Source organism: Mandrillus leucophaeus, unplaced genomic scaffold (assembly GCF_000951045.1).
Source record: "Mandrillus leucophaeus isolate KB7577 unplaced genomic scaffold, Mleu.le_1.0 Scaffold28, whole genome shotgun sequence".
Classification (NCBI taxonomy): domain Eukaryota; kingdom Metazoa; phylum Chordata; class Mammalia; order Primates; family Cercopithecidae; genus Mandrillus; species Mandrillus leucophaeus.
In genome coordinates, this window is record NW_012102920.1 from 2,476,199 (window position 1) to 2,493,481 (window position 17,283).

General features: G+C 62.2%; 4 protein-coding genes across 5 annotated transcripts in view; 1 reads left to right on the forward strand and 3 right to left on the reverse strand.

The window, feature by feature from the left end:
* Positions 1-1,665: 1,665 nt before the first annotated feature.
* FUT7 (fucosyltransferase 7 (alpha (1,3) fucosyltransferase)) lies at positions 1,666-4,474 on the reverse strand. Its single transcript, XM_011985111.1, has 2 exons — positions 3,360-4,474; positions 1,666-3,218 (listed from the first exon to the last, which is right to left on the reverse strand). The coding sequence occupies exons 1-2, from the start codon at positions 3,370-3,372 to the stop codon at positions 2,203-2,205; spliced, it is 1,029 nt and encodes a 342-aa protein (XP_011840501.1). The 5' UTR covers positions 3,373-4,474; the 3' UTR covers positions 1,666-2,202.
* LOC105543323 (chromosome unknown open reading frame, human C9orf139) lies at positions 3,800-8,092 on the forward strand. Its single transcript, XM_011985173.1, is given in 6 exon segments — positions 3,800-3,848; positions 4,518-4,576; positions 5,968-6,051; positions 6,053-6,126; positions 6,128-6,347; positions 6,349-8,092. Coding segments are annotated over 6 exon segments (531 nt in total). The 3' UTR covers positions 6,394-8,092.
* A 2,936-nt stretch (positions 8,093-11,028) lies between these two features.
* Positions 11,029-15,539, reverse strand: NPDC1 (neural proliferation, differentiation and control, 1). 2 transcript variants are annotated; one of them, XM_011985114.1, is made up of 9 exons: positions 15,513-15,539; positions 14,182-15,213; positions 12,626-12,751; positions 12,378-12,548; positions 12,236-12,302; positions 12,079-12,163; positions 11,914-11,993; positions 11,540-11,636; positions 11,029-11,433 (listed from the first exon to the last, which is right to left on the reverse strand). In XM_011985114.1, exons 2-9 carry the CDS (start codon positions 14,444-14,446, stop codon positions 11,341-11,343), a joined length of 984 nt encoding a protein of 327 aa, XP_011840504.1. In that variant the 5' UTR covers positions 14,447-15,213; positions 15,513-15,539; the 3' UTR covers positions 11,029-11,340. The 2 variants fall into 2 exon arrangements, with proteins under 2 accessions (XP_011840504.1, XP_011840503.1); XM_011985113.1 differs by lacking the exons at positions 14,182-15,213; positions 15,513-15,539 and having other exon boundaries at positions 11,029-11,636; positions 12,626-13,168.
* A 1,348-nt stretch (positions 15,540-16,887) lies between these two features.
* ENTPD2 (ectonucleoside triphosphate diphosphohydrolase 2) overlaps positions 16,888-17,283 on the reverse strand; it is an 8,454-nt gene continuing 8,058 nt past the window's right edge. Inside the window, exon 10 of the mRNA XM_011985174.1 lies at positions 16,888-17,129. Coding sequence (XP_011840564.1) covers positions 16,888-17,129 — 242 coding nt within the window. The remainder of the gene's footprint in view (positions 17,130-17,283) is intronic.

Below are 17,283 nucleotides of genomic sequence, written 5' to 3' on the forward strand. Positions count from 1 at the left end.
GTCCAATCCGAGACCCCGGCTCAGCCCTCGTAGGCCAGGGGACCCTCGGGCGCTGCGCTCTTCTCCCAGAGGCATCTGGCTGCGCCCACCGTGCTGGCGACTCTGCAGAGGCGCCCCAAGCCTTCACTGTCCCCGGGGCGCGCCGAGCGGACGCTGGTGAGGCGCCAGCTCACCCCCATAAAGGTCTCCTGTGTGCCTTGTAAACCAGCACTTGGAGTCCAGGTGGCGCCCAGCTGGAGGGGAGGCAGGGCGGCCTGGTGGGTCGGTCCCGCGGTTCCTAGCAGCCAGCGGAAGGGGGAAAACCCGAGGCCCCAGGAACGCTCGCCGTGGGCGGAGCAGGCAGGGGACCGAGACTGCCCCTGCTGCACGCGGCTCATTTTTCATCCCGTATCCGGGCAAGTCTGTTCTCTGCACGGAGAGTTCGGGGTCAGGCGGTTCTGCGGCTGTAGCTTGGCAGCTGCCGGGGCGCCCCGGGGAGGTGGGGCAGTTCCTCCGCGTGGCCTGCAGAGGGCGACAGAGGGCAGGCTGGCCCCATGGGTGGCTCTGACGGCGCCTCCCAGCCTCAGTTTCCCTACCTGTGAATGGGGTGAAGTAGGGCTGTGTGGTGTCCAGTGTCTGGGCGCACATAGAAGGCTCACCCTCAAGTGAAAGACCTCTGGGGCCACAGCTCCCCACTTCCAGCTCCTTTGCAGCAAGAAGGTGACCCTGGGCTGGTGGATGAGGATCAGCCTCCCACCCCAGCCCGCAGCCTCAGGACACTTGCTTTTCCCTGCTTAGTCCACAGGGCTAGGTCAGGGCAGGAAGCTACTAGCAGGTGTTTCCTACAAGCCACAGCCATGGGTGAGGGGGGCTTCCTGCCCTCAACCTGCCCACCCCGACCTGGGGTAGGGACAAGCCCAGTGCCCCGGCCCTGGGGGCTTGGCCTGTTGAGTCCCTGGTCAGCACCACCCATGGGTTGGCCTCCCTCCTCCTCGCCCCACTCCCCACCGGCCACTCCAGGGGCTCCCTGGCTGCAGCCGCATCCCCAGTGCCTCCCCAGCACTTGCCACCAGAGGGAGCTCCAGGGCACAGGTCAGACCCTGTCACCCAAGACATTCTCCAGCCTGCAGACTTGGCAGATGGACGCTTTCAGCCTGGCTAGTCCTCTGAAGTCCGTTCCCTACCCTTCCCCAACCTTGGCCTGTTTCTGGTTTTTGTTTTGAGACAGGATCTCGTTCTGTTGCCTAGGCTGGAGTGCCATGGTGTGATCACGGTTCACTGAAGCTTCAACCTCCTGGGCTCAAGCCATCCTCTCACCTCAGTATCCCAAGTAGGTGGGACCACAGGCGTGACCCACCACGTCCTGCTAATTCTTGTATTTTGGGTAGAGATGAGGTTTCACTACACTGCCCAGGCTGGTCTTGAATTCTTGGGCTCATCGCCTTGGCCCTTTGGGGGCCACGGAAGGCTCTCTGATAAGGGGCTGTTTGGTGGAGGCTGTAGGAACTGGAGGAGCCAGCGGGCAGCCCGGCACAGGGAGAGCTCTCAGATGGAGGGTGAGCAAAAGCCCCGAGGTCAGGAGACAGGATCCCCGGTGGGGAACAAGCAGCCCCATGGCCGTGGGGGCGACATGTCAGGGAGGGCAGACACAGGTTCTGTGGCCCTGCACGGAGGTGACCCACGAGGCACTGGTCAGACCTTTATTGTCCACCGCCCTCCCTCCCTAAACCCAGAACAAGCTGGTTTGCTCCCCTTGGTCTCCTGGGCCCCGCCCCAGCCTACACACAGGGACCTCAGAACTGTGGATGTGCCAGGGACCCGTGCCTGTGTCCCAGGGACCACAGTGCCTCTGCTACAGAGGAAGTTTGGGGTCCCAGGTTTGGCCCCCACAAAATGCAGCCTGGGGTGTCCCCAGCCCCAAGGGCCCTGCCTTTTACCCTCTTCCAGCGAGGCCTTGACCCACCCAAGATTTGTTCAGGGTGGAGAGGCCTTTCCCCTCAGCCTTTCCCCTCTCGTCTGCCGCAGTGGGCACCCGTTACCTCCCTCCTGCTCTCACCTCCTCTGCCTGCTCCAGTGCCTACCTGCACCCCCCACCCCTGCTTCCTGACCTCTGTCCCCAGCCTCCTGTTAGCCCGCTGCTTGCCAGTAAGGGCCGGATGCCTGGTGGTTTGATTTCGACACCCAGCCCTTCCACCCACACCCACCTCCCCCGGCCAGCAGAGCTCAGGCCTGAAACCAGCCCTCAAGGTCCTCATAGACCTGGTTGCGGGGCAGGTGCGGGTAGCGGTCACAGATGGCACAGAAGCGCTCCCGCCAGTCGGTGAAGAGTCGCACGCGCAGCCTGTCACGCCAGGCAAAGAAGCGTCGGTATCGGCTCTCATTCATGCCGGTGAGGAAAGCCGCCAGCTCTTGGGCTGAGCCAAAGTCATCCACATGTACGAAGGCGTCGGCCGGCACGAAGGCCTCGTAGGTGGCCCGTGGGGGCCCCAGCACCACCGGCACAGTGCCAGCCACAAGTGCGTTGCGCCAGAATTTCTCTGTAATGTAGTCACGGTGCTGAGAGTTCTCAAAGGACAGGTAGAAGCGGTACCGGGCCACGGTGGGCACCAGGCAGCTGGTGCACAGCGGCCGTCCATTGGCACGGCCAAAGACGTCCACCCGCAGGTGAGGCACCAGCTGCCGGTACAGCCTGGCACGCAGCTGCCGCTCCTGGAAGTTGCTGACCACCCAGGCGGCCACCCTGCTCTTGGTTGGCAGTGGTGGCAAGGGCCCCGAGTGGGGCTCCAGGCGGCCATAGGGCACAAAGATGTCTGAGTCACGCCGGTAGCTCAGCACCCAGTTGAAGATGCCTCGGAGGCGGCTGAGGCCGTGGGTGTGGCTAGGTGACTCCATGGAGGCCCACACCCAGGGCTGTCCTTGTGGCCGCTGGGCCAGGGGCAGGTGGGACCGCCGGGTCTGCAGCTCGCGGTGGTGGAAGACCACGGCGTCGGCGCTGGCCAGCAGGCTTCGGTTGGCACTCAGGTGGCAGCGGGTGATGCCGTAGCGGGTGCAGGTGTCGCCCGGCAGCTCTGGGGGCTGGTCAGTGAAGGGCCAGTGCCAGACAAGGATGGTGATTGTGGGCTGGGGTGCCGGGGTACCCCGAGGGGCTGACCCCAGCAGCCACAGGAGCCAGAAGGCAGCGAGCAGAGCCACCCCGGCCAGGCCCCCCAAGCCCCGCAGCCTCCGGGTGGGGCCGTGCCCTGCAGCAGCACAAGGGAGGGGAGGCTCTGTCACTTGGGCTCAGGGACACCCAACCGCCCCACTCAGCGTCACCCCCATCCTCCCCTCCCAGACTGCCTAGCTCTCCCCAGCCCGGGCTTTCCCCAGGGCCAGACACTCACCAGCATTATTCATCCACGGTCTCCCAGAATCAGTCAGCTAAGACACCCGAGATTCTCAAATCACAGCAGCCGCCAGAGATGCCCTGAAATCACAGCTGCGCCCTGGCTCAGCCCCGCCTGGAACTGTGCTCCTTTTATCTCTGCCCAAGGTGAGGGAACTCAGGGGACCTCTCTGCTCCTGCCCCGCCCCTGCCCCCACAACCTTTGGCATCAACCACTGTCCCCACCCCCATCTCGGGGACTTGCTAGTCCTGGGGCTGCTGGGAGGGGTACAGCCACAAGAGGGGTGCCAAGCCAGGCCAATACAACGCCCCCCCAGCCCACCCCACTGCTCTCCAGAGAGGCCCAGAGATGTCCAGCTGGGCAGGCAGAGGATGGGGAGGCACAGGCAGGCTTGGCCTAGGGCAGGGAAGGCCCAGGTGCGGGCACCCTGAGCGGAGATGGCCCCCCAGCCCCCACCCAGCTACCCAGGCCTGGGCGCCGCAGACAGCGAGCACACTTCCCCAGAGGGCCAGATGGCTCCTCCCACCGCAGGATCACCCACTTCCCCCAGCTCACCACCAGCTGGGCCCTGGTCTCCCAGGAGAATCTTACACATTGCAGATGTGCTGTGCTCAGCTCTTCGCCAGAGGCTAAGGCTCCCAATCGGGCCACCCCACCCCACTCTGCCACCTCTGCCATCTAGGAACCCAGACGCCCGGAGAAGAGGTCTGTCCTGGGGCCCTTAACCTTCCCACAGGAGCCCAGCGCGTGCCTGCAAGGGCCTGGTCCCAGAGTGAACTGTGGATGGAGGCTGCTTTCTCCTTTTCCCTGTCCAGATCCATGCCCATAGACGCCTCTGACTATAGGCTAGGCCCGGGGTCCCTTCCTCCAGGCTGCAGCAGAGGGGCTTTCCAGGCTGGAAAGGAAAGGAGTCCTTTTGTCCCTGACGCAAGCAGGCTGGGGGCTGGCACCCGCTCCAGGAAGAGGAGAGGACCCAGCCTGAAGAGTCCCTGCTTCCTCTAGCCAGGGCCTGGAGCCTCGGGGCCAGGTTCCTTCTACACCAGCCCATGTTGGGCATCAGCCAGGCTGGGATGGCCCTGCAGGGTCACCCTGACCCCCAGCCAACACCCCACTCTCAGCCACAGTGGCAGGCTCCATCAGCTTCACCCTAACCAGATGGCCGCTGTGCTGCAAAGGACCTTGGGTGGTCCCAGGCATGGACAGACCCAGCCCTCATGCCCAATGTGACGTCCTGGAGATCTCAGTGCAGGTCAGGCTTGGTTTGTTTGTTTGTTTGTTTGTTTGTTTGTTTGTTTTCTGAGAAGGAGTCTTGCACTATCGGCCAGGCTACAATCCCAGCCCTTTGGGAGTCAGGATCAAGTGGTGTGATCTCGGCTCACTGCAACCTCCACCTCCCGGGTCCAAGTGATTCTCCTGTCTCAGCCTCCCGAGTAGCTGAGATTACAGGCGCCTGCCACCACGCCCAGCTAATTTTTGTATTTTTAGTAGAGATGGGGTTTTCCCATGTTGGCCAGGCTGGTCTTGAACTCCTGACTTCAGATGATCCACAAGCCTCGGCCTCCCAAAGTGCTTGGATTCCACGCGTGAGCCATCGTGCCCAGCCAAGTTTGCTTTTTTGTGTGTGGGTTTTTGTTTTTTTTTTGAGACAGGGTCTTGCTCTGTTGCCCAGACTGGAGTGCAGTGGTGCAGTCACGGTTCACTGCTGCCTCAATCTCCTGGGTTCAAGCAATGCTCCCACCTCAGCCTCCCAAGTAGCTGGGTCTATGGGTGTGCATCACCATGCCTGGTTAATTTTTTAAAATTTTTTGTAGAGACAGAGTCTTGCTATGTTGTCCAGGCTGGTTTCAAACTCCTGGGCTCAAGCAATCCTCCCACCTTGGCCTCCCAGAACGCTGGGATTCCGGGAATGAGGACGCGTCTGTCCTGTCAGGTCCTTTGAGGGCTCAGATCGTGTGTCCTGGGAGGAATGGCAACCATGAACTGTTGTCCAGGCCTTTACCCCAGCACCCTCCGAGGGGGTCTGCCTCCCACCACCCTGTCCCTGTCCTGTTGTACTCTAGGGCCCCAGGGGCTGCTGGCCTCTCCCCGGCCCCACAGTGAGTACGAGGCTGCCTTGGGAGGGGAACCAGGCAGCTGGAGACTGAAGTGGGAGGATCCCACTGTGGGGACAGAGGCAAGACTGGGACAGGGTGGTAGTCAGAGGCCCCCACCCCTGTGGCCCAGTGTAGCCTCCGAGCTGAGCTGTGCTGCGGAACTTGTGCAACGGCGAGAGGGAGGAAGGCTGGAGGGAGGGGGGCTGGAGGGAGGGGAGCTTGGAGGGAGGGGGGCTTGAAGGGAGGGGGCTGGAGGGAGGGGAGCTTGGAGGGAGGGGGGCTTGAAGGGAGGGGTTCCTGTGGGTGTCATGGGAAACTGTCAGCACCTGAGCTGCTTGGTTTAGGGGCTGGCACCAGAGTGGGCAGCCGCCTCCCGCCCCTCCCTTCCAGCCCCCCCATGTTTTGGGTGATGACCACAGTGGCACCTGGGCCTTTAATCCCACCCCAGCATACTTTTCTGGCAGGGAGCCCCCGGGGAGCCACACCTTGGCTTCAGCCTCACGCCACCCCACCTCTTCTCCCTGCAACGGGCACCCGGTGGCAGCTCCTGCAGGAAGGATGCTGTCCTGCCACACCTGCGGGTGACCCGGCCTCTGGCTGCCAGAGCCCGCCATCCTTCCTGTTTGTGCTGCCAGGCTGGCAGGGTCCCTCGCCACCGACCTCAGCCGCAGCCAGTCTGCTCCCTTCCTGGGTGGATTTGCAGGAGCCTCCCCCACCCTCTGCTCCTAGCTTGCTCCTCCTTGAGGACCCTGGGCAGGGTGGCTGCCATGGGGCCCAGCCGTGCGTGGGAACCTGCGAGCTGGCAAACGGGGCTCGGGGGTTTTGCCCAGAAATGGGTCAGAACGAAAGCCTCTCAGAGGAAAGAAAAGGGCATGAGTCAAAGAGAAAGTTGGGGGTGTGGGGGCTCCTCCTCATCTCACCCCACCCAGGCCTCCTGACTCCCTGGGTTTGTGTGGACCCAGGCAGGCAGCCAACCCCAGCTCCGTGGTCTGTGGGCATCGTGATGATCAGGACACAAGCTCTTCCCAGCTGAGCCTTCACTGTGGGCCAGCTTCCCAGAGGGTGACCAGGGAAGAGGCCTCAACCCAGTGGGCCCCACTCCAGACCAAGAGCAGACCACTGGCCAGTGCCCCCCGCAGACAGCGGCACCTAGGGCAGCAGCAAGGTGAGGGGCACCCAGCCCCAGCCCGAGGGGCGCCTCAGAGAGCGGGCTGAGCCTGGCTGTCTCCCTGACCCCTCACCTGCTTCACCGGGTTGGCTTGAGCGGGGCAGTCCAGATGCGTGTCTCGAGCGCCCCCTGGTGGTGTGCTGCAAAGCTACATGGCCCCGGCGAGAAGGGAGCCGGCCCTTCATCCTCAGTAACAAGGTAGAACCGGGGGCTGGAGAGCCCCTCCGACCCCGCCTTTGGAAAGGTAGGTGGGTGCACGGAGCCTGGCAGGTGGCCAAGGGGACCCCCAAGTGGAGGAACTGGTCGAGGAGCAGCACGGGGCGGTGCAGCGGGTGAGCCCAGCACCTCCCCTCCCACTTTCGTCCCAACGAGCCCCAGGACATTGGGGGGATCACGTCTGTGTCCTTGTTCTCCTCCAGGTGGAGCTGCTGGGTGGGGCTCTGGTCCTCCAGGGACCCACTCTGCACCCCAAGTTTTACCCTGATCCGCTCCTCTGTGTTGCGTGGCTGTAGGGGAGGGCTGCAGCCAGGCACTCTGCACCTGGGGCCGGCCCACCCAGCCACCCAGAGCCAGAAGCTGGGGAGGTCCTCACTTCCTAGGGTGTTGGCTCGGGGATCACATGCCCCACATTCTGGGCCAAGCATGGCCCTGCCCCAGCATCTTGCTGGGTTGGGGGCATCTCCTCACAGATGAGTGCCACCCCAGGGTCTCTGCTGGGGTCTGGGCATGTCACCCTTAGGCATCTGTGCTCAGGAGGTCACCAGGTGTGGGCAGGGCACCAAGTGGGGAGGTAGCTGAGGCTGGAAGATGCACATCAGTGCCCTGCTGGGCTTCCTCAAGTGGGAACTGGAGAGGGGGCTGGGCTGCCGGGCCAGGGTCAGTAGGCTCAGGCGGGCTCAGGGCTCAGGGTCAAGCCAGAAACCACGGTGAAGTCTGCCTCTTGCTGCCACCAGGGCGCTGGGACAGGGATAGCAACAGCAGAAGGTAAGTGGAAAGGAAGTAATGGGACCCCAGGCAAGGCTGAGCCAGGTCCCAAGCCCAGGATTGGGGTCTCCAGATTCCCTGGGGGTCCCAGGGCAGCTCACCCACAGCCTGGGGCCTATGGGAGCAAGGGGGTTCCTGATGGCTGGGGGCAGGAGCTTGGACAAAGTTGAAGGCCATCTGTCTGAATTGGCCGGGGGCCAATGAAAGCCAAAAAGCTGGCGTGGTGGCTTATGCCTGTAATCCCACTTTGGGAGGCCAAGGCAGGTGGATCACCTGAGGTCAGGAGTTCGAGACCAGCCTGGCCAACACAGTGAAACCCCGTCTCCACTAAAAATACAGCAATTAGCCAGGTGTGGTGGCGTGCACCTGTAATCCCAGCTACTCAGGAGGCTGAGGCAGGAGAATCGCTTGAACCTGGGAGATGGAGATTGCAGATAGCCAAGATCGTATCACTGCACTCCAGCCTGGGTGACAGAGTGAGAGTCTGTCTCAAAAAAAAAAAAAAGGCCGGGCACGGTGGCTCAAGCCTGTAATCCCAGCACTTTGGGAGGCTGAGACGGGCGGATCATGAGGTCACAAGATCAAGACCATCCTGGCTAACACAGTGAAACCCCGTCTCTACTAAAAAATACAAAAAACTAGCCGGGCGAGGTGGCGGGCGCCTGTCGTCCCAGCTACTCGGGAGGCTGAGGCAGGAGAATGGCGTAAACCCAGGAGGCAGAGCTTGCAGTGAGCTGAGATCCGGCCACTGCACTCCAGCCTGGGCGACAGAGCGAGACTCCGTCTCAAAAAAAAAAAAAAAAAAAAAATATCCAAAAAGGCGAGTGGGCAGCAGGGTGCTGGGCTGCATGGGGGCCTGTGCCGCAACCGGAGGACCCCAGCCCCCTGCCAATCCTTCCCCAGCTCAGGCCCACCGGTTCCCTTCTCATGCAGCTGCTCTGGGAGGAAGTCCCTCCTTGCCAATCCCTGAGAGAATGGGCAGCAGGGACCATGGGGACAGGTTGGGGACCCCAAGAAGAGGAACACACTAGGAGGCTGCTCTGGGGACCCTGGGTCAGGCCAGCAGGACAGGTGAGTGTTGTGACCTGAGGGACTGACTGTGGAGCTCCAGGGGAGCCTCCTAGCCAGTGACACACTGACTTGGGCCAGACGCTGCCCTGTGCCCTTGAGTGACGCCCGGGCCTCTCTGCACCCGCCCACTTTACCTGTGGCTAATGGTTTAGAGTGAAGGACGGTGGGCATGGGCGTGGGCGTACCGCGAGGGCTCAGCGTCCACCCTGCCCCATGCACGCACCCATCACACCAGGGCCCACACACAGGCTCCCATCACACCCTGCCCATCACAGCAGTGCCCAGAGGGCCACGGAGGCTTCCACCTGAGGGCCAGCCCAAGGTCACAGTCAAGGAGAGAGGTGAGGGTCAAGGGGGCTTCCTGGTCTGGGTGGGCTCTGGCCCCCAAAACACGTTGCTTAGGTCAAGCCAGTCTCCCCCAGCAGAGGTGAGCAATTTTCCCCCAGTCTGCCGGGCCCACCCTTTCTCCAGGGACTGTGCCCAGTGGTTCTTATCTTCGCCATGCCAGGTGTGATGGTTAATACTGTCAACTTGATTGGATTGAAGGACACAAAGTATTGATTCTGGGTGTGTCTGTGAAGGTGTTGCCAAAAGAGATTAACATTTGAGTCAGTGGCTGCAGAGGGCAGACCCACCCTTCATCTGGTGGGCACAACCCAATCAGCTGCCAGTGAATATAAAGGAGAGAAACGTGAAAAGGAGACGATGGGCCTCGCCTCCCAGCCTGCGTCTTTCTCCCATGCTGGACGCTTCCTGCCCTCAAACATCGGACTCCAAGTTCAGCTTTGAGACTCAGGCTGGCTCTCCTTGCTCTGCAGCTTGCAGACGGCCTACTGTGGGACCTTGTGATCATGTAAGTTAATACTTAATAAACTCCCCTTTATATATATATATATATATTTCTTTTTTCTTTTTTTTTTTAACACAGAGTCTTGCTGTCTCCAGGCGGGAGCACCGTGGTGCAATCTCAGCTCACTGCAACCTCCGCCTCTTGGGTTCAAGCAATTCTCTTGCCTTAGCCTCCAGACAGTTGGGACTACAGGCGCCCGCCGCCACGCCTGGCTAATTTTTTGTATTTTAGTAGAGACGGGGTTTTACTGTGTTGCTCAGGCTGGTCTCGAACTCCTGAGCTCAGGCAATCTGCCTGCCTCAGCCTCCCAAAGTGCTAAGATTACAGGCGTGAGCCACTGTGCCTGGCCCCCCTCCATATATATATCTCCTATTAGTTCTGTTCCTCTAAGAGGACCCTGACTGGCCAGGTGCGGTGGCTCACACCTGTAATCCCAGCACTTTGGGAGGCCAAGGTGGGCAAATCACCTGAGGTTGAGAATTCGAGACCAGCCTGGCCAACATGGAGAAAACTTGTTTCTACTAAAAATACAAAATAAGTTGGGTGTGGTGGCGCATGCTTATAATCCCAGCTACTTGGGAGGCTGAGGCAGGAGAATCCCTTGAACCTGGGAGGCAGAGGTTGTGGTGAGCCAAGATCGCACCATTGCACTCCAGCTTGGGCAATAAGAGCGAACCTCCGTCTCAAAAATAAATAAATAAATAAGAGAACCCTGACTAATAATAAGAACACACCAGGGCTGTCTAGGCGCCTGGACCTCCAGACTCCTAATAACCACTGAGGCGCTTCTGAACCCAGTCCTCCTACATCCCCAGCGTCAGTGGGACACAGAGTTTCAGCCCCTGCACCCTGACCTGGTACTGGCCTGATCTGGGCACTTTTGACCACATGGTCCCCCTCCCTCCCTTGGGGCCGCCTTGCTCCAAATTTAGGAGGGGCCAAGTCCCAGCTCCAGGTGTCCAGGCCTCTCCCATCACATCCCTCACCCAGTCCCATGAGTCCTCCTGGCTGTGCACAGCTGGTGTCACACAAGTACCTCTGCCTGCCATCCCCTCTCCGCGTGCTGCAGGGCCTGACGTCCGCGGTCCCCGTGAGAAACCCAGACTCAATGTCTGCATCATTTTCCTTCTGCCTGGAGGTGATGGGCACCCACATCCAGGTGTGTGTGGACTGTCCCCTGCTCCAGCCCTCTTTATCACACAGGATGGGGTCTTTCGGACCGTAGAACCAACTCTGGGCTGGCCCAGCCCTATGCTGCACCCTTCCCCTCTCCCACCTGAGTAGAAGGGTCTGCAGGGGTGAGGCCTGGCTGACGAGGGTGGGGATGATCCTGTGGCCTCTCCTCCAGCTCCACGGGACAGGAAGGTCCTCCTAATGAGGGGACAGAAAGGCCTCCAAAGGTGCAAGAGCAGACCCCAGGGCCCCCACTCAAAGGTCCATCTACCAGGGCCCCACATGGTGGATGGAGATGGCGGAAGATTAACACAAGCAACACAGGCAGAAGCCGCAGGTCTGAAATGGACTTTAATTGGCTTTTGTCTCTAGAATTCCCCACCCATTCCTGCGCTCCACGGTTCTCCCTGCCCCTCCAGTTTGGGGGTCCAAACCGAACAGGAGAGGTGGAGGGGACCAGGCAGTCACCTGGCACAAATGTTTAGGGGTCTCCCTGGCAAGGGATCCCAGGGCCTGAAGCCCAAGGCCCAGTCACAAGCACACAGCATCAAAACATGTTTTTAGTGGGAAGCTCCGGGCCCTGCCCCTCCCCGGGGGTCTCGAGGTCAGGGAGCAGGTGGGCGTCTGTCTGCCTCCAGGTCATGGCAGCGCGGGCGGTGAGCCGGGGGCCGGCAGGGGCGCGGACAGTGCGGCGTGGTCGAATAGAGGGTTGCGCACCTCCATTTCCCCGGTCTGCGAACGTGGGTGTCAGGCCGGGCAGTGGGTGGACTGGGGGCATGCTTGCTGGGAGGAAACCCCAGGAGATGGTATGCCCCTCCCTACACCCTGAGGCACTCACTGGGGCCAGGCCCGGGCACTCGTACACCGTGAAGTCTCCGTCCTCATTCTCCTCATCCGAGGAGGCCGTGTCCAGCTCCTTGGGTGGCTCTTTATGCCTGGGTGGGGGGGGATCGCTGGGTCCTCCCCACACCCTCGAGGTGCCAGTGGCCCAGTCTGGAAGTGGGCACTCAGCCCACCTCAGCCCTGGGGTGGCAGGGGAGCAGAGCCCAGGGTGAAGTTGGCCAGGGGAGGTGAGGGTGCAGGGCGGCAGGGGAGGTGAAGGTGAGGGTGCAGGTGAGGGTGGCAGGGCCCAGGGTAAAGTTGACCAAGGGAGGAGGAGGTGGGGATGGGAGGTGGGTGGGAGAGGGTGGCGGGGCCGGGGCAGCCACTCACCGCTCTAGGCACAGCATCTGCTGCCGCTGGTGCTGGTAGTGGTACATCTCCGCGCTGTGTGCCAGCCGCTGGTCCCCAGGCTGTGGGAAGGAGTAGGGGAGGGGGTGAGGGTCAGGTGGCGGTCAGAGTTGGACGGGAGCCTCAGGGCCGAAGAGGGCCACACACCGAGATCCGGGGCGCTGCAGGTGAGCCAGGGGACTTTGTAGCGGCGTAGTCAGTCTTCTGGGTCAGGCGGATCTCACGCTGCAGCCTGTAGGGAGTGGGGCCTGAGACCTCTGAGCGTGTGGTGCCCTCCCTGCCCTGCCCACGGCCGCTGGCTCACCTGCACCAGCAGAGAGAGGCTACGGAGAGGGCAGCCACGCCGGCCACACAGAATGCCAGGATCAGCACTGCGGAAGGGGGCGTGTGAGGGCGGCCTCTGCGGGGGGCCCTGCCGCCCCTGCCCACCCCCGACCAAGACCTACCGAGGGCGAGGCCATCGCCGTGCCCTCCCCGGGGCTCCAGGGGTGACATGTGCACCGGCTCGGATGACACAGGGGAGCCCAGGGAGGTGTGGGGCGTGGGCATGGGGGTTCCTGGAGTGGAGGGGAGGCCCAGCTCCAGTCCCTGTCCCCGTGCTGAGAAGCCCAGGGTGGCTGTAAGAGAGGACAGGTTAGAGCGAGAGCACTGGGCTCGGGACAGGGCCATGGGGCAGGGGAATCGGGGGTCTCACCAGGCTCTGGGAGCCGCTGTCGGGCCTTGGGCAGGGGCGGAGTTGAGTGTCCAGACTCCTTCCGGGCAAGCTCCTGGGCCAGGAAGTCAATCTCATCTTCCAGTCTGGGCTGGGGCCGGCCCCCACCTGGGGAGGGTGAGGGACCATCAGGTGGAGGGACCCCGTCCGGGAGGCAGCCCCAGGCCCGGCCTCCCTGTTCCTGGCAGGTTCCTCCCAGGCGCCTGAGAACTGGGAACACGCCTGGGGGCCCTCTCCCTCCCGGATTGCCATGGTGACAGTGTGGGCGCTTCCTGTGACGGGCAGTGCTTCCCGGAAAGTGGGGGCAGGGCAAGGGGGAGGAGGTGCTAGGGAAATGTCCAAAGACCGGGCAGGGGGAGGAAGGAGTGGGATCTCTCGCCCCAACCCATGTCCATAAAGGGCTGGCCATCACAGCCCCTTCTGCTTCCCCACCTCCAAGCACCTTCTCAGGCAGAGGGGCAGTGACTCCCCAAGGAGTGCGGGAAAGCCGAAGGAAGTCAAGCATCCGGGACCCTCCCCAGGTCATCAGGAGAACGGGGCAGCCGTCAGGGGTGGGGCTGGCGGCAGGGCCCCAGTGGTGCCAACTGTGGGCTGCACAGTCCAGGCAGACGCTCCCCGGTAGGCAGGCGATGAGCCCACACAGACCCTTACAGCCACTTCTCGGTGCCCCTCTCAACATCCCCTCCGGGAAGCCGCTGCTGCTCCCACCCCCAGCACCTCTGAGCAAAGCCCTCACCACACCTAGTCACTCAGTGACTGACCATCCCGACAGATGCGGCTCAGGCTGGCAGGTGGGGCACACCCAGCACCCAGCCGTGCCAGCACGCATAAACATGTGCCAACGGGTGGACAGGACAGTGAGTGGCGGAAAAGAGCAAGCTGCCTGTGGACGGGGAAGTGGGGGCCTGGAGGGCTTCTGGGCAGACCCTGCAGAGCCCAGGCCCGGGGAGAATGGACCCCTCCTCTCCCGTGGCCACTCCAGCATTTCCTATTGTACAGCCCTTCCCCTAGGAGGGCCTGAGTGCCCCAGGCCTGGGTCCAGCTCCATTTGGAAAGGATGGGAAGCTTCGTGGAGAGTGAAGGAGGATCTCCCAGGCCTTGGACCCAACACCCCACAAGGTCCAGGGGTGCTGGGACCACCTGGCACAGGCCTGGGCATCGAGGCCTCTTTTTTTTTTTTTTTTTTTTTGAGACACAGTCTCGCTCTGTCACCCAGGCTGGAGTACAGTGGTGCAATCTCGGCTCACTGCAACCTCTGCCTCCCAGGTTAAAGCAATTCTCCTGCCTCAGCCTCCCGAGTAGCTGGGATTACAGGCATGCGCCACCACACCCGGCTATTTTGTATTTTTGGTAGAGACAGGGTTTCACCTTGTTGGCCAAGCTGGTTTTGAACTCCTGACCTCAAGAAATCCACCTGCCTGGGCCTCCCACAGTGCTGGGATTACAGGCGTGAGTCACCGTGCCCGGCCGGCCGCTTCTTACAGGGAGAGGTTCACGCAGGGACATCCCCCCATCGACTTCCCCCTTTGCCCTCGTACCCGGAGGCCGGCGCATCCTGGGCACACAGAGCCCTTGCTGGTCCTCCTGGAAGGGTTGAAGGCAGGGCCCACAGGCATGTGCACCAGGGGGACACCGTGCCCGCCTCTTCAGGGCACAGTCCAGGCTCCCGGGACAGGCGGCTGCATCTGGGAAGGAAGCAAAAGGCAGGGCCGGCTCACGGCCCCGCAGGGCTCGGCCCCTGCACATGGCAGTGATGACACCCCCAGAGCTGGCCGGGAGCTGGCCAGGCTTGGTTCTGGCCATTGTTCTGGACAGGCCTTTCCTCCCTGCCGCAGGGGCTCAGAACCAGGAAGCAAACAGTCCTAGGACTTCTCAGAACTACCCTGCCCTCCCCCTCCCCGGGTCCACTTCCAGGCCTGATAGAGCCCTCAACTCAGAAGCTGAGCCTCACTGTCCAGGCAGTGCTGAGTTCTCTTGGGTAGGGCCGTGCAGCCCCACAAGCCCAGTCTCCAGCCTCAACATGCCCCACAGCGAGCCGGGAACCCCATCCAGATTGGAAGTCCCAGAGGGAGGGGTCCAGGTCTGTCTCTGGGGAGCAGCAAACGATGCTGCCAGAGGCCTCTCCTTCCCGTGCGGCTCTGCCTTGAACCCGGCACTGAACAAGTGCGCAGCCTGGAAGAAGGGACGCGGCTCCTCCAGCCTCTGGCTTGTCCCCCAGGCACCAAGGAGACCTAAAATGGAGTCTGCTGGCCTCACTGACCTCAGACACAGAACCCAGGCAGGTCACTCCCAAAGCCACACCACCAGGGGCTGCAGTCAGGGGCCAGGTGGCACCCGAGGGCCTCAGGAGGCCAAGCCTGGCAGTGCTGGGGACGGCAGGCCAGACACTAGTTCCTAACCACACTTTCATCTTGCTGATGAGGGGCCCAGGCCACGGTACCAGCTGACACATGTGGCTAATCAGTCTTATCCTGGTGCTGGAGAACGAACGGGGTGAGAGAGCAACAGCCCTCTGCTTCAGTTTCCCCTCTGGGATGCAGAAGCTGAGTTGCCTCAAAGCTAAAGAATGGGCCGGGCGCGGTGGCTCAAGCCTGTAATCCCAGCACTTTGGGAAGCCGAGACAGGTGGATCACGAGGTCAGGAGATCGAGACCATCCTGGCTAACACGGTGAAACCCCGTCTCTACTAAAAAATACAAAAAACTAGCCGGGCGAGTTCGCGGGCGCCTGTAGTCCCAGCTACTTGGGAGGCTGAGGCAGGAGAATGGCGTAAACCTGAGGCAGTGAGCTGAGATCCGGCCACTGCACTCCAGCCTGGGTGACAGAGCGAGACTCCATCTCAAAAAAAAAAAAAAAAAAAAAAGCTAAAGAATGTCCCCAGTCACGGCGAGCCAGTGGAGCCAGGGGAACCCCAGCAGGGCCATCAACCCTGCTTGGGGAGTCTGCGGTGGGACCTCAGGCTAACCAAGACTCTTCCTGTCTGCCCAGCCCCACACTGCACACTGCAGGCGGGCGACTGGGGCCACACGGGGCATCTGTCCTTCTCTAGACCTTGGCTGGCTGGCTTGGTTTCCTTGGTAACCTGACACTTAGGGCCCTTAGGCTGTCGGCTTCCCTTCGAGGCAGTTCCAGCAGCCTCAGCAGCTGCAGTGGCAGGTGGGCACAGGAGCCAATGCCAGGCACTGCCCACCCTCCATGACCTGGGGCAGCAGCCTCAGTATCAGTGGGCCGGGACTTGGGCATGTTAAACATTAAACCTGTGCCCTGGGCCCACCTGCCAGCTTGGCACCTGGCGAGTAAGGCAGTCCCTACCCCTGTGCTGATAACCCACAGTCCACCACGCCAAAGGCAGAGGCCTGAGGTACAAAGCTGGCTCTAGGGTCTGGGTTCCAGGCCCCTCCCAGACCCTTATTCCCCAGCCCAGGAGCCTCCATCCCCCACTTCCTCCTCCTGAGAGGTCTCAGGAACAAGAGCAGCTGCAGAGTGGCTGGCACCCCCCCACCACTCAACGTCTGGGCTGCCTGAGGGCCCTCCCTTCCAAGCACTGGGCACTGGGAGTGGGGGGGTTGCCTAGGGAGGGCCCTGCTAGGTCTCCTGGTGAGGCAGACACGAAGCCGCAGAGGCCGGTGAACTGAGGACTGGCACCCGCCACCCACTCGGGCTCAGCACAGCAGCTGCAGCCCCGTTTCCTGAATAGGTGGCCTCCGCCTTTCCTGGCTGACCACGCTCTGACTCTTGGAAGCCTGTCCTGTTCATGCCCACCTCCCATCCAGGGGCACTGTGCCCAGGAGGAAGCCGGCCTCACTCTGGTCTCTTGAGACCACACATGCAGAACCAGGCTGCCCAGGTCAGCGCCTCAGCTGTGCCACAACCCACTTAACTTCTCCATGCCTCAGTTTCCTTGCCTGTAAAATGGGCTCGCAGTACCTCCTCTGCAGGGCTGCCAGGAGGATTGCACGAATGCAGTCACAGTCTCCCAGTTCAGTCCCCCCAGAAAAAGGTCAGCTTTGCATCCTGGGTTCCTGCAGGGAGCTCTGCTCTCTGGAACCTCAGGACCCATCTGTGCAGCTGGACCCTGGGCTTATCACCCTCCTCCGGAGTCCACCTGCAGCCCTCAGTCCCAAAGAGAATGCCAGTGCCCTCGAGGGCAGGGGCTGCAGGAGGAGGCTCTGAGGCTGCAACAGCCTCCCCACATTGAAGCTAGAACAGGACCCCGAGCCGGCGCCATCAAGTGTCCCCGGAACTTCAGCGCCCACCATGGCGCACAAGGCCGGTGCCCAGCGCCACCCAAGGAGTGAGGACAGGCAGAGTAGCACTAGGCCCCGACCCCGGGACGCGCACAGGCAGCGAAGCCGGCGGGCACTCAGGGCCAGCCCGCACCCGCAGGAGCCCCGAACACGGAGACACACAGAGACGCAGGCAGACTCCCAGCGGGCCCGCCCAGAGCCAGATGGCCGCGGCACGGAGGCCTGAGCCAGACAGGTTCCCTGCGGAAGAAGCCAGGAACCTCAGGTTCGCCTCCGGGAACCGGCAGAAACCTCATCCGGCGCGGCCTTTCGAGGCTCCGCGCTGCGCCCTCCAGCCGGACCTGTTTATTCCATCCTGGGCGAGGCGGGGCCGCCGCCACTAGCGGACCAGGCC

Excerpts from the sequence above, each read along its gene's own strand:
- NPDC1 (XM_011985113.1), bottom strand. The coding sequence starts at position 13,148 with ATGCTTGACTTCCTTCGGCTTTCCCGCACTCCTTGGGGAGTCACTGCC. Across the intron at positions 12,164-12,235 it reads GCCTCTCTCTGCTGGTGCAG|GCTGCAGCGTGAGATCCGCC; the intron begins GTGAGCCAGCGG and ends CACTCCCTACAG. Across the intron at positions 11,994-12,078 it reads CTGCAGCGCCCCGGATCTCG|CCTGGGGACCAGCGGCTGGC; the intron begins GTGTGTGGCCCT and ends TCCTTCCCACAG.